The sequence below is a fragment of the Paramormyrops kingsleyae genome, chromosome 25, assembly GCF_048594095.1.
Source record: "Paramormyrops kingsleyae isolate MSU_618 chromosome 25, PKINGS_0.4, whole genome shotgun sequence".
Lineage (NCBI taxonomy): Eukaryota > Metazoa > Chordata > Actinopteri > Osteoglossiformes > Mormyridae > Paramormyrops > Paramormyrops kingsleyae.
In genome coordinates, this window is record NC_132821.1 from 8,673,327 (window position 1) to 8,691,034 (window position 17,708).

General features: G+C 41.0%; 1 protein-coding gene across 1 annotated transcript; it reads left to right on the forward strand.

Moving 5' to 3' along the window:
• Positions 1-271: 271 nt before the first annotated feature.
• On the forward strand, positions 272-11,136 carry LOC140582723 (uncharacterized). The gene is made up of 12 exons (XM_072707035.1): positions 272-396; positions 1,060-1,281; positions 1,380-1,559; positions 1,667-1,881; positions 7,967-8,346; positions 8,505-8,799; positions 8,878-9,094; positions 9,178-9,297; positions 9,379-9,539; positions 9,631-9,834; positions 9,957-10,204; positions 10,303-11,136. The coding sequence occupies exons 6-12, from the start codon at positions 8,774-8,776 to the stop codon at positions 10,899-10,901; spliced, it is 1,575 nt and encodes a 524-aa protein (XP_072563136.1). The 5' UTR covers positions 272-396; positions 1,060-1,281; positions 1,380-1,559; positions 1,667-1,881; positions 7,967-8,346; positions 8,505-8,773; the 3' UTR covers positions 10,902-11,136.
• Positions 11,137-17,708: the final 6,572 nt, after the last annotated feature.

The window sequence follows — 17,708 nt, forward strand, 5'->3', positions numbered from 1 at the left end:
CAAATCAAATGTATATGAGCAAGCAACATAAGGGATCTGTTTGGGTAAATTATATTATAGTATACACTATATATTTGTGGTGTGGTGGCGAATTGGTGCAGAAGTTTTAGAACTGCACTATCGATTTATCACTTTATTTAGAAATATAAATTCAGTTCTTATCCTTTTTAAAAGTTACATTTTTTCAAATTGTCTTTCAAAGTGTCCCTCAGAATGACACTGGGGCTGGGGTGGGCGGGGCTACGAGGGGGAGGGGACGCGGTCAGAATGGTATATTAAGAGGAGACCTCCGCATGTACAGTTACTCTACCTCTGCTTCCAGCGAGACAGGAGCTCCAGATTCTGCTCAAGGTTTCATCTTTTGTCGAACAACTCGTCAAGAATGGCTTCCAAGGCGTAAGTTGTGATCAATTTATTATTGCATTTGAATGTGTAGAGACTGTGGATAACTTGTTCATCCTTGTATGCAGTTTACTGACACTGTGCTTAAGTCTCTTAAACTGACTACTATTGTTAAAACTTAAATTGCATCCACTACAAAAGTAAAACAATATTTCGAAGCAACTTTTTTTAATTACTAAAAACTCATCTTTTTCGAAAGACATTTTGTTAAGGTACTTTATCGATTCTCCTGTTTTATCTCTTTATTTTTTGCTCTGTAGCACTTTTGAGATTGCTGAAATATAAAGTGCAATACAAATAAAATGTATTTTATACTAATTATCTTTAAATTAGTAGTAAGGAGTATTAAAGTGTAGAATACCATTTTTTTTTTATTTGCAGTGTTCACAAAGGGCTTATATTTCTTGATATAAATGTAACTAATTAGTAAACATGTTTCAGTAGTTGTGATCATGTAGTTTACTAATTACTTTTCTCAGTCTGGGACCCATCAGGATGACAATAGATATGCAAATGTTATTTATCCAAACCACTGAGGAATGAACAATGTTGATGATGATGACTGGAATGGGTCCTGAAAATCATGAATTAAATCTAATCTTAAGTAACACTTCCTTGACTGTTACATAAAACTGTTGTTTTTTTTTTTATCCGCAGTACTTCCAACAGGCATTTTCTGCTCTGCCCCGTGTGCAAGAAGACACAGGCAAGCCTCTCAGTGCATCTGACTAGGGTGTGCATGAAGAGATCTTCGAAAGAAGCCATCCAAGAAGTAGTGGAGAAGGCAAAGCAGGATGCGCTTGAAGTTCTGCAGTGGGGCAGGGTATTCAGCTACAGGCACCTGCGAGACATTATGGATGATGCTAATCCTATGAGCAGGTTGGTGGGAAAACTCTTCAGTCTTTTTTACACATCTCGCGTCGTTTCTTCAGTATGACATTTACTAAGAGTTTTTTATTTACTTATTTATCTGAAAGGATGATCCAGGAGCTGGAGCGTCACCACATGGTGGTGCTTGACACCCCCTCCCCAGCAGTAGCGGCGCAGACCAGCAGTGTTCCTGTGGTGGCTGGTACAACCGTGCAGCGACCGGAGAGCTCGGCGACTGAGCAGTCGGAGGACGCAGTGAGTGTCAGCAACGGCGAGATCTTTCAAGCGTGAGTATGAGTGTCTCGGATTTGCAGCTTCATTGATACCTTTTGCTTTTGCTTGTGAGCCAATTGAAGGTGCAATTTTAAGACGAAATATGTTTTCCACATGGCAGTACCCGGGAGGTGCAGTGGCCACAGACCTCCAGGCACATGATGCAGGAGAAGGGACTGTACCGGAAACATTCTCTGGACCATCCCCTCCTGAAGGGCTTCGCCGCATACAGATGGGGCAATAAAAAATGCGCGTCAGAGGGACCGGAATCTCACGGCGACTCGCGGCAGTGCGCGAGATTTCAAGAGACGCGATGTCGCAGAAAACACGAGACCAGTAGGTGGCAGTCATGTTTCAGGTGGCAGTTCTCAGGCACAGATTAAAACAAACAAATAAAGTAAACGTGTGGAAATCATATTTACTGTTATATTTTCAATATCATAACTTTGTATTGTGAGGTTTTATTGTGAAAATGTGACAAAAAACAAAAGCTATTAAAAGTCATAACATTAAGATAGCAGCGCTTCAGATTGGTTGCAAAGTCGGGTGCGTGCGGGACAGCAGACTTCATACACCTTAGATTGAAAAAAAAACACTAGGTTGGATTTTATGTTTGTGTCAATCTTTCTTTTAATATATATGCATACATTTATATATATATACAGTAGCCTAGATCGGGGGTCGCCAACCTACGGCTCCGGAGCCGCATGCGGCTCTTTCATGCCTCTGCTGCGGCTCCGGAGCCGTGCTCCTATGGTGATATATTTTTAGACTGATATTGTAAGTTCAAAATAAAACGTGTTCATTTTTGCGCTCAAAATACCCTCCGCCGTCAACAAATTATTTCGCTGAATCCACCCCATCCCCACCCCCGAGGTGGAACGAAGTGTCCGAGATCAAGCCCGCTGCCATGCTTTCCTGACCGAAAAATGTTTTTCATCCAAAGTGACTTGCAAACTAGTCGCCGCCTCGTACTATAATAGTTTTGATACACTGATCTGTTTTCATCTGATTTAATATTGTACATTGATTGTACAGCTTCAATATACTGTAGATTGCATGATGTTTGTTAGTGGATTAAATTGGGGGAAGTTTTAGTACTGTATGCTCTTGACTGAATCTCTTCTCGTCATCTCTTCCCCCAATGAGGTGCGAAATGTAATTTACATGTAAAAACCGGTTCGACCGGTGCTCAGACGATCTGTGATAACTCTCCACCATTTTCACAATCTTGTCATTAGTTAGTTTAATCAGTTTAATATGCTATTTTCCAACTAAAAGAGCAAGCTGAAGATGCTTTTTTAACTTATATTTCTATTTAATACAATCAGACCTCGTTTTCATTACTGTAAGGTTTTTATTGAGTGGTTACTAGGGGTGGAGCCGAACCCGAATACGGTATTCGGAAAGGCACAAATAATGTGTTTTTTACGAATACTTATTTCAAACAAATACTTTAAAAAATATTTGTATTCGGGAACAAGAAAAACTTTATATTAAAAAGCTGCGTTTCCTCTTGAGACCGCAGTGCATGCCCGGATGAGTGAGTGAGTTCAGGAGTCGGGGGGGGGGGGGGGGGGGGAGTAAAAGAGGTGACTGATACAGGCTGCTCCACACAGCAACAGAGAAGGCTCGGCTGAGCGAAAAAAAGACTTAACTGTATCACTATTTTTGTTGGATAGATTTTTGTACCTTAACTGGGTTCCGGAGGCAGTTTATAACTTTCGGGAAGTGGAGTTTGATCGGGAGATTATTCCATTACGCTGCATTATTGACGTCTGCAGTCAGGTGCTCTCATATTCGCTCTGTTTACGTAGCTCTGTTAGCTCGGTAATTTAGGCAATAGGCTGTTGACAGAGTAACGCTAACATTTGGTTAAAAAGGTTAAAACAATGCTTGTGTAGGCTAGTTGTCTCGAATTGTATGCACTTGTAGGAGTTATATGGTACGTTTAAGTTACTCTGTCTACTGCATATCCATAATTATAATTAAAGAATACTTACACTATAACGTAAATTAGAAGTGCAATGCAAAAAAACTGGATTTTTACGCCTATTTTGAATTTTACTCGAATACAAATACAAATACTTTTCCCCCCTCAACAAATACAAATACAGATACAAATACCGGCTGCTTTGCACACCCCTAGTGGTTACATAGGCAGAAATACAGATTAAGATGGATTACAGTTTAATTTGTGTTTTGTACATCTACTACATTCCGGTATGTCCACCCTGATTCGTAACTACGACTGGAAGAACTTTAAACAGTCTATTTATGTAGTTGTTGCATGTAGTATCTTTTAGTTCTTCAAACCAGAACTTTTCTATGGCAGCAATTAAATCGGTCTTTTGTAGTTGGTTTTGCTGTTTTTCTAATATAGTCTTTCATTGCATGCCATACCATCTCAATGGGATTCATATCAGGGGATTCAGCTGGAGTCTTGACCCAGTTAATGCCCTCTGCGGCAATGGCTTTTCTTGCAGCAGTGTGCTTCGGGTCATTGTCCTGGAAAAAACGGTGGTGAACTCCAAATGTTTCCCTGATGTATGGGGCGGCGGTTTCTTTCTTCTTTATGATAACTTCCTCAAAGAAAGACCGATCCATTATCCCTTCAAATATTGCAATCGGTCCTGGCCCAAGTCTGGATATTGCCCCCCAAACATGAACTTTCAAAGGATGCTTTGGTTTTGGTTTGAACACACGTCTTCCTCTTTTACAAAACGCCATCGTGGCAAAACGATCCAAAGCCACCGTTGTTTCATCTGTGAAAATGACGTCATCAAACAACTCTTTCTCTTCGATCCATTTTTGAGCTTGTTGAAGACGAAGCTCTTTATTTTTGTCTCGGATCATGGGACAATGTTGAGTTTTCCCATACCTCCATCCAAGTTTTTGTCTGACACTGCGTATGGATCGCACGCTAATGTCCACACCAAAGTCACGCAATAGTTGCTTTTTCACCAATCTTGCAGCCATTTCATCGTTTTGATCAGTGATGTTCTCTATGGCTGTGACAATGTCCCTAAAAACAAGAGAAAGATATTAAATACTTGACACGTTAGACAAAAAACTACAAAAATACTGTTGTATCATTTGTGATAGCGTAAATAACTATAGGTAAATAACTTACGGAGTAATTTTGCGAGGATTACGTTTGCGTGCTGTCTTTTCTTTGTAATGTCTTCTGATTGTGCAGAGGGCTGCGTGAACACCAATAGAATTCAGATGGCGATGTATCTCTCGAGTGGAACATCCTGCAGATCTTTGTCCTGATGTCTTGGGAATGAATCTTGCTGATCTTTGTCATTTTAAAATGCTGTTATAGTGCATGTGGATGCAATGCATTTATCCTTAAGATTTCATGATGTCATTGGGGGCGTGAATCATATGACAATGGGTTGGCGATATTTTAAATATATGTGATATATTAACAAGTGCTACAGTACGAACATACTGTAGAGCTTAGTACAGACACTGTAAAAAGTGCTACACCCACAAAGTAGGTTTTACATACTTTAAATAGTTGCAAACTATAGTTTAGTTTATTTGTTTTAGATTAAAATACTCCTTCTGTAGTTAAAATTTTTTACCCGAGTTTACTAATTTTCACTCATAGTGTTGCTACTTTGTCTACTTTTATTTTGTTTGACTTTTTCTGGAAAAACTAGTTAAATATCAATTATAATGTTTAAACATTGTTATCATCTGTTTTTTGATAGGAATTGTGTATCCCCTGTATGTCCTGTCGGTTTGTTCACATAATCACAAGACAGTATAGAATTTAAAGCAAGTATTTATTTGTAGGAAAAATAAACAGTAAATAAACAGTGTTCAAACAGTGCTTGTTACACGACACCTTAAAACAGAGGAAAACTTAATTGTTTCTTTCTGAGTATTTCGTTAATTCTATCTTTTATTTGCTTCCAGTCCTGGGCTGTGGCGTGAAATTTCTTTGCAACAGCATCAGAAATTGCTTGACGCACATTGTGGGGCAAAGCGTTTTTTCCCCTGGAACCATCGAAATTCACCAATCCTACCCAGTCCTGATAGACGCGAAGAGGAATTAACCGTTTAAACAGATGAACAGCAAAACGATCTGCTCTTGGTTTGCCATCTGGTCCTGTTGAATCCAGATACATTCGTTGCTCTGTCTCCAGAGGAACGTGATTTAAAGTTATATCAGGTTGGATTACTCCCTGTATGAGAGACCGACGAACATGATAATGTGAGGCGTTTGGTGGTGTTTCAGGCAGTCTCAAACAAAAGGACGTTGCGTTGGACACCAAAGAAAATCCCAAATTTTCTCGAACTGGTGTGCAGTCCATTGACGAAATGTGTTCCGATGGAGTTTGCTGTCTGACAGTGCGGTCAACGAGGGGTGTATAGGCCGCTGATGGAAAATCTAGACTTAGGCCTACAGGTACATCTGCATCGTCCAAGTGTCCGCTGGCTGAGGTTGTTTTCTCTTCTAATGCAGAATAATGAGGAAATGGTTCATTTTCATCAGACTCTGGAGTGGGAGTCTCCAAAAGAGTCGACATCAACGCGGGAAAGCCGTCTGTGGAGGTGCCCCTATCTGTTGTCAGCGGCCGAGACTGGTGTGCTTTTTCTTTCAAACGCTCCTCCAACCAGCCAACCCTTGCCTCCAAATTCAGAAGCTTTCTTGTCAAAGTCGTTAACTCCTGCTTCGAAACTTTCGCTGCGCTGGGACACTGGTTTTTAATCAGTGCAGCCTGAAGAAACCAATTTTAAGAGTAATTTAATACCTTTATTACAACACGGACATGTACAGTACATGAGTATTTATCACTGTTATAATAAAAAACAATTACTGTACATACCGATTTCTTTTTTACAAGCCGAGTTGCCGCTGTTGCTTTCCTGCCTGGGCATGGCTTGTTCTCCTTTCCAGATTTCTGTAGAGTGATTTTGAGGTTAAAACAGAAGGACAACACAAACTTAATAAGAAATGGTGTAAATAAAAATGCATTCTTACCTCTTGCTTTTTGCTAGCGCAAACTGTGACTTTCTTATAGAATGTCTTTGCCTCCATGTCTGTTGTGAGATTAAATTCAGCAACCAATGTGTAATACCAATTTCACGCGAACTGCAAATGCATACACTGTAGTTTGGCTAGTTTGATACAGCATTTTATATCTTAGGACCTCCCCTCCTAAAGATAGTGTGAATGTCTTGGTATTCACTGCATTTACGAAAAAGAAAACCTGGATCACCAGCTCGAACGACTGTGAAATAGTTACCATGCCATACATATGCATATTAGGAAGGAGAGTTAGGGCAAAAACGTTTTAGTCATTAAAGTTGTTTAGTCATTAAAGTCGTTTTAGTCGTTTAAAGTCATTATAATGCATGATTTAACAGTAATATTTAGATAATAAAGTCAACACTAGTTGTGAGATTTCCAAAATAAAGTTAACAATATTGAATTTTTAATATTGTTATTATACTCATGCATTATAAAGATTAAGTCATATGCCAAGGAGGCATTTTTATTAATACATTCATTTATACACAAAAATGCCTACTATTTTTACTCACGTTTTAATTCATTTTTACTCATAGTGTTAGTATATATAGCATTAATATATAAATATATTGCATTAATCAGTTTCCCTTTTGAGTAAAGTTTCGTTGCATTCACCTGTCCTCACACAACTGTTTCCTCAAGAGATGAGATTAAACGCTGTTTGTCAACATTAATGTAGTGTGTATTTTTAAAAACACTGTTACAACAACAACAACAATATTATTATTATATATAGATATTTTATTTATTTCACATCAGTCCGTCACATAAAACAGACTTAGGATTTACGGCAACAGTTTTGGAAAAGCAAATAAAAAATGTCCATTCAGTGTGTTGAAAAGCACCTGGTGAAGTTGGAATTTTACACCAAGTTTCTTCTTCGGGTTCGGCCAAAGTCGCGTGCATTTTCGGAAACTAGCTAGCTAGCTAGCTAGCTAGCTAGATAGATAAAAAAAATTACCCGTGACTTCGCGCGCGGCTCCGCTTCCGAAAATGCACGCGACTTTGGCAGAACCCAAAGAAGAAACTTGTTGTGTAGAATTCAGAACAAATAGACAGTTTTTATACATATTATTATAAAATAATACAATAATATAATACAATATAATATAAATACACATATATATATATGTTTGTATAATATATATATATATATATATATATATATATATATATATAAAGAACTGTGTCTATTTGTTCAGAATTTATTGTAGCTGTTTTAACACAATCACTAAGTTGCATGTGCATATAGACTATACTATACATTGCAGACTTTGAATGATTATACGTATAATGTGCTCTGGAAGAGTTCTTCCATGTGCCACCTGGTGGGAATTCTGTGAAGTACAACACTTGGATGTAAATTTCAAGGCGAGGACTCCCAGAATACCGCGGCAGTCAGCGGGAAGAATTGCGTCATGCCGCAGAAAAAAACGCTCATTTTTAAATGCCCCATCTGTACTTGGAGAAGGATCTCCTGAATGAGAATTTCAAGCAGACGGTGAGGTCTCCCATAAAAGTTCACTCTATTATTTTTTGGAGCTTTATATCTACGCAATATATTCATTAAGTAATGCCGATTTTATTTTCCAGGTGGAAAACGTCAGCAGGTTCATGTTTTTTGTGAACCCTGAAGAGCCATCCCTTGAATTTCTGAGGGAGAGGGAGAAGACGAAGCTCTTCTTTCGGGAGCTGACTGAGGCTGGTCTCTCCAGGCAGACTCAGGTCAACTACATGAAGAGCCTGAAGAGGTTGGTAGCATGTAGATTTTTAACAGTATATTGTAGGTTTGTGTTGTATTGTCGTATCTGTTTTCTTCAAGGAAGTTCAGTCCTCCCGCTATTGTCATGGTGGCATGTACAAGTTTATGTACATATGGATACTTACATACATGTCCTTCCTCTGACAGATTCCTCAAGTACCACACCGTGGCCACCAACCTCCGGCGTGACAACATTGCCTTGTGGAATGAGGCAATGTTCTTCGTGGAGTACCTGGGCTCACTCCAGCAGAGCTCTGCAAAGTTGGTGAGTAAGGAGATGACGCAAAGGAGGTAAGTTCAACTGTCAACACCCGTTAAATTCCATATTATGATTTGATTATACATCTCCTCTACTGTGTTTAACACACTCATAATGTTTTTTTTTTATCTCCCTCACTGCTCCTGGAGTGCACTGCATGGAGAAGCAGAGCCATTTTACATTGTGAGCACATTTTATTAAAATGTGTACTGTATTGATTAGGATTGACAGTAATTGAATTTTCTTCTCCCACCCACATAGTCATGTCATTCTCACGGAGATGAGCCCAGAGAAGAGTCCAGAGGACTGCTGGGCCGTGCTGAGGGCTGCCAAGAAAGACTTCTTGGCAGTCCTTGGCAAGGTGTATCCGGAGGAGATGCCCCTGGAGTGTGCAGAGTGCTGCCTTGTCCTCTACTACCTGGAGGCCACGGTGATTCTGAAGCATCTCCAGCCACCAGGCGTGGTGGAGCACATGACCGTAAGTGTTGTATTCTTTTTGTCTTCACTTTTCCTTTTTGCAGATACTCTTATTTATCAGTGGGACATCATTGTATTGTGTAGGTCCAGGAGTGGATGACCAGGAGCACGTCCGAGGCCGACCATACGGTGATTGTGGTGAAGGAACACAAGACGTCGGCGCAGCAAGCGGCCACGTTTGCATTGTCCTCTGAGGAGGAGACGGTAAGTATATCAAGTTTGATAAGATTTATTTCATAGTTTATTTCAAGAGCAGCGATTTAATCTGTTTTCCTCTGCCAACAGTGGTTCGACATCTACTTCACCCAGGTACGGCCACAGCTCCTGAGCTCCAAGAGGAGCCGGACGACACTGGATGACCTGGGAGGAGACAAACGGTTCTTCGTCTCCACCACAGGCAGGCTGGTGTTCAACGCTTCGAATGACCTCAACCGGCTGCACCAAAAGTGAGCTGATCATCATGATTAATTCCCCCTATAATATGTTCTACATACGTGTTGTGTGAGACGTATTAATAAATGTATTTTTGTATTTTAGATACAAGGTGGATCCAGTCACCTACCAGACGGCCCGGCGCATCTTTGAGACGGCCACCAAGGACTTGACGGACCAAGAGAAGTCCTTGGTGGCCGATTACCTCACTCATTCCACTGCGACGGCTGACGAGCACTACCGGATGAAGCAGTCGCGGAATGTGGTGCTGGCCAGTAAGCTGCTGAAGAAGCTGGCAGGTGACTCAAGGTAGGCATGTTTTCTGTTTGTCAACACACTTACCAACATCAAGACACACAACCAAAGCCCTCACCACTGAACACTAACCTTAAACGTTTGTGGTTATTTAAATTTTTTTATTTTTATCTCAGCGCTGACTCCGCAGAGGAAGGACCCAGCTGTTCTGCCCGTGGTGCCGCACGGGATGCTGCCCTGGCATCCAACCAACAGATGGATGTCCAGGCAGCGTTCGATCAGCTCCTTCGGACCCACCCCGTGACCCTGGATGGCGACATCCCAGACAAGACAGCACGCTCGCAGACGTCAGGCCGGTTTCAGCGGCAGCTCTATGATCGCTGGCTGAAGGCCCAGATGAGGATGCGCGTACGGCATGTCTTGTGTGAGTATTGTTTGTAGCACTAATGACATTTTTTACTGTGAAACGGTCCTATCTACATAGGCTTCTTAACTAACAACAATTTACTTTGTTCTTGACAGCACACTTTGGCAGACGGCAGCCCACCGAGTCCCGGGTCGACGCTTGGATCAGGAACCAAGGCTGGAAAAGTAACGTTCCCAGCGCGGCCAGCGTTCTGAAGGACTGGAGACCAGTGGGTTCGGGGGACACTGCCGTGGACTCTAGCCACATCCAGGAGCTCATCCACAACCAGAAGTGGAAGGGACTTGTGGTGATGGACATTGCGGGGAAGGGGAAGGGAGTCTGCGCCACCCGGCAGTTCCAGGCTGGTGAGGTGGTGTGTGACTACCACGGGCCGGTAGTCACAGCCACTGAGGGCCAGCGGATTCACTCATCGACGAAGGAAGAAGAATCTGGCTACATGTTCTTCTTCCGGAACAGCCATAAGTCTGAGTGTGCCTGTCACCCGGGCATACAGCCTTTTGGCCGGCTGATTAATCATTCCCATAAGAAGGCCAACCTCCGGCCAAGACTGTACAGCCCAGCCGTCGGGGGACAGGACGTTATTTTGCTTTTGGCCCTGAACAGGATTAATGTTGGGGAGGAACTGTTGTTCGATTATGAGGTGCAGAGGAAATCGTTCAGGGGAGAGGGACTGAGAACCATTGAGAACATGTAGTTAATTTTTGGCAAGATCATCATTTTGATTGTTGCTACTCTTCCCAGAAGTGATGTGGGTAGATTATTCCACCGTGCAAGGTTGGGCAGATTATTCATTCATCAAATTTAAAGCTCTTAATTTCTAATCAATTGGCCCAAGTACATCCTGATTGCACTGTACTATTTTCTTGTATGCAGTTTTTATGTGAAATAACTCTTTAAATGTGAAATAAAGTGACACTTTTCTAGTATAATTATTTTGTTTTTTTTTTTGACAATGTATAAAGTTTAAGATCTTGTCGTTGCCCCAAGTATTACAGTAGTTTAAGTGCGACCCACAGGTCACTTACTCAAGCGGTTAACATCAACATCTGAGATGAGGGGTAACAGACTTCGGAAGGGCCTGACAGTCTGTACGGATGCCTGGAATGAGGTCTGTTTGAACCGCATCATAACAATTGTAGTTGCACTTAGAGTTAAATTGATTTGAACATTCAAAGCAGCTCATATTTGCAGCTTCCCAGCGAGAGACAAGACGTGATCGAGATGTCTGCCCTGAACGCCACTGTGTGCCTCTGGAGAATCGACTGGCTCCTGCCAAATGGGGCAGTCAGTGTCCGGATTGCTCCGGAAGACATCCCCGGTTCAGTTAGCCATGGTAAGGACGGCAAAGTGATGCCCAGAATAGCTCAGCACTCGAAGAATGAAAGTCAGAATAGGGTTGGCTGGTCTTGTTGAATCTTGCAGTCTGTGATAACTATCTTATTTTTGAACTACATGTCTTAGGATACTAGATAATAAAATGGTTGACTTTTAGGCAAACGGTGATTTGTTACCATGAAGCAGTAAAAATACGGGGCTCTTTTCGGCATGTCTGCTGTATTGTATAATGAAATCAGTAAAATCTGTCGCTGTGATGTGTGGATGGATGAAGTTTTAACTTCTTTTTTTTTGACTGGCTATATTTACCATAATATAAGCTGCACAGAAATGGTCCATATTGTTTTAAAGCTATTGTCCAGCTCTATAGGTTGAACAAATAATATGCCATCCCCATACGAATAATTACCATGGGTTATTAAAGTATTAAAAATTCAATAACAAAACACCTGTATTTCAAAATTGATCAATTTTTTAAATAAATCTAGCAAATAATGTCATGAACATCTCCAGAAAATTTGGTCTTTGGTTTTTACGTTGTTGCTGAGACATCATTACTTAATTATGTGAAATGTCTATCAAAACCACAGTTCCTTACAATGCTGTTAGCAGTAGCAGAATAGCAGTTAGTGATCAAGGCATGGTACAGGGTTATTATTTTTCATGACAACTTCAACTATTGCCAGAACTAGCTGTGGAAATATGATTTAAATTAAAACATTTCAAATTACTATCAAAATTGAATAAAAAGACAATATTGCCAAAGTAACTGGGGAAAAAAGAGAATTAATGACACAGTCAGAATAGTTTATTTTCCTCTTAAGTTTACACCTTTGACTAGACACTGGCCTACTAAAAAGGGCCTTCATTTGGGCCTTCATTTGTCAAAAAGCCTGAACAAAACAAAAATAAATAAACTAGATTGGCTTTTATGCTACTAGGGCGAGGAAAGCATTTCAACATTGGTGTAATAATGCATAAGATACATCAGTTTCCAGTGTGTTTTTTCGCTGTTGTTCTGCATATCAGGGAATCTGTGCACTAACTGGTGTGTTTTTATAAGTCAAGTTCCCCTGTTGAAACGCAGGCGGCCCGATTCAAGACCAGCGCATAAGTCTCCCAAGCTTGCGTTTCCTGTATCCAATAAGATGGCAGAATTTTTCTCAATGTGCAATACTGACTGCCAAGTGTGATATCTGTGATGTATGTGATGTAGTTTTGTTGTAGAGTGACATAAGGATTCACTTGAATTAAATGTGCTGTCCCCTGTCTTTTTAACCCCAAAGGACGAACCAGCACCAGTGGTGGAGGCCATCGGAGGAAATGCCGCACTGGGCCGCCGGCACCCAGCTCCATCACCGTGTCTGCCGCCACTTCGTCTACTCCCTCCCCGGTGGCAACCAGCAGGGGTCAGCAGGGCTCAGGACGCCGTAGAGATACGGCGGGAGGCCGGTCAGGACGTAGAAATTGGCGTAAAAAACAAAAGGGGCCATTTACAAAAAATTTACAGAATCTAGTACGCTTCAGTAACTGCAAATTGGGAAACCCGTTTGACTCAACCCAAGTGGGTGAGAAGATCCCGTGTGAGGATCTCACCCAGAGTGACGACGAGGTTGCAACCATCCTGTGTCGCACTCCATCTATGTCAGAGCCTGAGCCTGAGCCCTGCTCACCGGCCTTCTCCTCCACTTCATTCTTAGTTCCGTCACCCATCCCATCCTGTTTTGTCTCCTCTCCATCTCCATCTTTTTTTACAGACTCTCCTCCTCCGTCACCACACGTAGTCTCACATGTAAGCCCAGCCCCACATCCATCTTCAACTCCGGCCATGGTTCATCCCACCCCTCCGTATCAGGTTCCAGCGCACCCCTCATCTCAGCTGGTTACGGGTCCGACACCCCCATTTATGTCCCCTTCTGTTGTTTTTGAAAAAATGGAAAGATTCAGTAAGTTGCATAACTATTATCTTAGCAACTACCCTAAAATGACCTATGAGGCCAAGTGCTTAACTTACCATTGGTGTATTCAGTTTTGGAGTGAGTTTTTAAATGCAATTTCCATCTGCAAGCAGGGGAGGGACCAAAACCTAGAGGCTCACTACACGTATGTTGACAATTGGGTTGATGAAGCTGAGGTGATATTTCCTAATGATGCGCTGGACCAGCTGAGTGCCATCCCCGGGGTCCTGGAGTTGGCTGTGGAGATGGGCTATCTGTGTGATGTAAATAGTTTTTTATAGAACCTGTAAATAATTAGGTGAGAGATCTCACAAGTACTTAGGATAAGATTAAGATAGTTTAACCTTAACTTATCCTAAGTTTGTATGACATAAGATTAGAATAAGATCAGACTAATATAGGTTAAGATAAGATTTTGTATAACATAAGGTAACATAGAATAAGATAAGACTAATATAGAGTAAGTTAAGATAAGGTTAAGATAAGATTTTGTATAACATAAGGTAACATAGAATAAGATAAGACTAATATAGTGTAAGTTAAGATAAGGTTAAGATAAGATTTTGTATAACATATGGTAACATAGAATAAGATAAGACTAATATAGTGTAAGTTAAGATAAGGTTAAGATAAGATTGTATAACGTAAGATAACATAGAATTAGATAAGACTAAGATAGGGTAAGATGAGGTTAAGATAAGATTGTATAACGTAAGATAACATAGAATTAGATAGGAGTAAGATAAGGTTAAGATAAGATTGTATAACATAAGGTAACATAGAATAATATAAGACTAAGATATAAATAAATGTGGATTATTTTGCATTTGGTTTGTGTCTGTGTGGTTATTTAAAACATTGTGAAGTTTGAAACAAAATTTGATTAGCTTAAATAATGATTGGTTAAACTCATGCACATGTAGAGAATTGTAGTGGACTTGCCATTGAATTAAAGGTTTCTTCAGTTCTCAAGTGCAATGCAAAAAACATAGAGGGGCAATTCATTAAATGATGCAAGCACAGGGACATGATTTTGGTGTTAAACCCAAATTGCATGACCATTCTGCCGCAAATACAGGCCTTTAAGGTTAAAGGTGCCATCCAACTCTACTTTGAAAACTTGTGAAACTGATAAAGTACATGTTTCTTTGTTTTCTGCACATGCGTCCACCAAACGGAAGGGGCCTGAGAGTGGCATTAAGAGTCTGCAGCTGTATATTATTATTATTATATATATAAAATTATATTTATATTATAATATTATATTACAGTATATAAGCTAATTTCCTAGATCCTTAAATTTGCAAGCATAGTGGTGACATAGTTTCATGGACAAAGAGCAAGCCCTAAATGACCAACAGCAAGCAGTTATGAAAGAGGAAAAAGAGAGAAAGAGTCCGACGGAGTCACCACTAGATCCAGTACCAGAGGGGTCAGCCACGTTTCCGTGAAACGTGATATATTGCAGTTTCTTGCATCACGCTGGAACCCCAACCTCGCTCTTAGGTCACCTACTTTAGACTGGACGTTTGCGAGCGGGACTCTGGGCAGGCGATGTGCTCGTTTCCTCAGTCTGTTTCGGACGCCGGCGTGTGTCCCACAGTGCTTCTTTGTTCGGCGCCGCGGGGTCATGCGGCCGTGCCCTTTGTTTGGTTTGTTTTACACAAACGTAAAAGCATGGACTATACCCCTAAAGGGAGGCCTTATTGAAATAATATGGATCATTTAAGGCCTGCATTCAAATATTACATTAAAATGACTAAATTAAAATTATTAAGTTTACCCATCTTTATCACTCTGCCTTAAACAAAGGAGACGCCTGAAACTCATTCCGGTCCATCTCCTCGGTATACAGAGTACACTTTAGATGGGCAGTAAGTGCATTTCCCTGCCACTCCAGGGAAGCCGGTGTGGATGTGCAGGCTAGCTGTTTGGTCCCTGTTTCAGGTTCATGCGGCAGAATCTGCAAAGGCGCCCTGCTTGTCGTGAGTCTGGCCTTTTCCTCTTTTTCTCCATCTTCTTCTCCACCCGTTTCTTGGCAGCCTCCAGCTGCTTCTGGAAGAATTCTGTCTCTGCAAATTCATCTAAGGCCATTTTGGGGTTAGAGAGCCCCTCAGCAAAAAATGTTACGTTTGTAAACAAAAATCAGGTAACACTACTTAAGGCCATTGCTTTAGCAATTTATAAACACATTCATAACTAATAATAATGAATCTGTAAAGTATTAGAAACATGGCTATAATTATCAAAAGGCATAACACATTATACCCATGTGTATTATGCATTATGAATGATTTATGAAGCTCTCATCTGGAATGCACTATAGATACCCTCATAATGCATTATGATGGTCGGAATAATACAGCTTTCTACTGCATTATAAAGGTATCTATAGTGCATTATAGATGAGAGCTTCATCAGGCAGTCATAGTGCATAATAAACATGGCAATGTGTTATGCCCTTTTAGAAATATAGCCGTGTTTATAATGCTTCATGAATGCATTATAATGCATGGTCAATGTGTTTAAAAATGACTAAAACAAAAAAAGATGTTACCAAAAATCATTTATGGTTCTGCCTGTGATGCTATCAACACTCAAGCTTTTCTGGTCAGTGCAATTTATAATTGTTCAGACAGATAATAGTCTACCATGTGAGCGATGCTCAGGTCACTGATCAACACAAGTTTGTCAGAAACGGACTGACAAGATTTTTTAATGTTATGACAAAAAACTATACACACAAATATGTAAAACGATCATGTCCATTCATTATCCCATGTGCCATTTTACTACAAGCCATGGACACATACAGTGGGTACGGAAAGTATTCAGACCCCCTTCAGTTTTTCACTCTGTTATATTGCAGCCATTTGCTAAAATCATTTAAAATATTTTTTTTTCTTCATTAATGTACACACAGCACCTCATATTGACAGACAAAAAAAAGAATTTTTGAAATTGTTGCAGATTTATTAAAAAAGAAAAACTGAAATATTACATGGTCCTAAGTATTCAGACCCTTTGCTCAGTATTTAGAAGAAGCACCCTTTTGAGCTAATGCAGCCATGAGTCTTCTTGGGAAAGATGCAACAAGTTTTTCACACCTGGATTTGGGGATCCTCTGCCATTCCTCCTTGCAGATCCTCTCCAGTTCTGTCAGGTTGCATGGTAAACGTTGGTGGACAGCCATTTTTAGGTCTTTCCAGAGATGCTCAATTGGGTTTAAGTCAGGGCTCTGGCTGGGCCATTCAAGAACAGTCAGAGTTGTTGTGAAGCCACTCCTTCGTTATTTTAGCTGTGTGCTTACGGTCATTGTCTTGTTGGAAGGTAAACCTTCGGCCCAGTCTGAGGTCCTTAGCACTCTGGAGAATGTTTTTGTCCAGGATATGCCTGTACTTGGCCGCATTCATCTTTCCCTCGATTGCAACCAGTCGTCCTGTCCCTGCAGCTGAAAAACACCCCCACAGCATGATGCTGCCACCGCCATGCTTCACTGTGGGGACTGTATTGGACAAGTGATGAGCACTGCCTGATTGTCTCCACACATACTGCTTAGAATTAAGGCCAAAAAGTTCTATCTTGGTCTCATCAGACCAGAGAATCTCAGAGTCCTTCAGGTGTCTTTCAGCAAACTCCATGCGGGCCGTCATGTGTCTTGCACTGAGGAGAGGCTTCCGACAGGCCACTCTGCCATAAAGCCCTGACTGGTGGAGGGCTGCAGTGATGGTTGACTTTCTGCAACTTTCTCCCATCTCCTGACTGCATCTCTGGAGCTCAGTCAAAGTGATCTTTGGGTTCTTCTTTACCTCTCTCACCAAGGCTCTTTTCCCCCGGTAGCTCAGCTTGACCAGATGGCCAGCTCTAGGAAAGGTTCTGGTCGTCCCAAACGTCTTCCATTTAAGGATTATGGAGGCCACTGTGCTCTTGGGAACCATAAGTACAGCAGAATTTTTTTTGTGACCATGGCCAGATCTGTGCCTTGCCACAATTCTGTCTCTGAGCTCTTCAGGCAGTTCCTTTGACCTCATGATTCTCATTTGCTCTGACAGGTGTAAGATCTTATATAGATGGGTGTGTGGCTTTCCTAATCAAGTCCAATCAGTATAATCAAACACAGCTGGACTCAAATGAATGAATGAAGGATGATCAGAAGAAATGGAAAGCACCTGAGTTAAATATATGAGTGTCACAGCAAAGGGTCTGAA

What these genes read in the sequence shown, in the direction of transcription:
- LOC140582723 (XM_072707035.1), top strand. Translation starts at nt 8,774, where the DNA reads ATGGAGAAGCAGAGCCATTTTACATT. An exon ending in AAGCAGAGCCATTTTACATT is followed by an intron (nt 8,800 to 8,877) that starts GTGAGCACATTT and finishes CCACCCACATAG; the next exon opens with TCATGTCATTCTCACGGAGA. An exon ending in CTCAACCGGCTGCACCAAAA is followed by an intron (nt 9,540 to 9,630) that starts GTGAGCTGATCA and finishes TTTGTATTTTAG; the next exon opens with ATACAAGGTGGATCCAGTCA.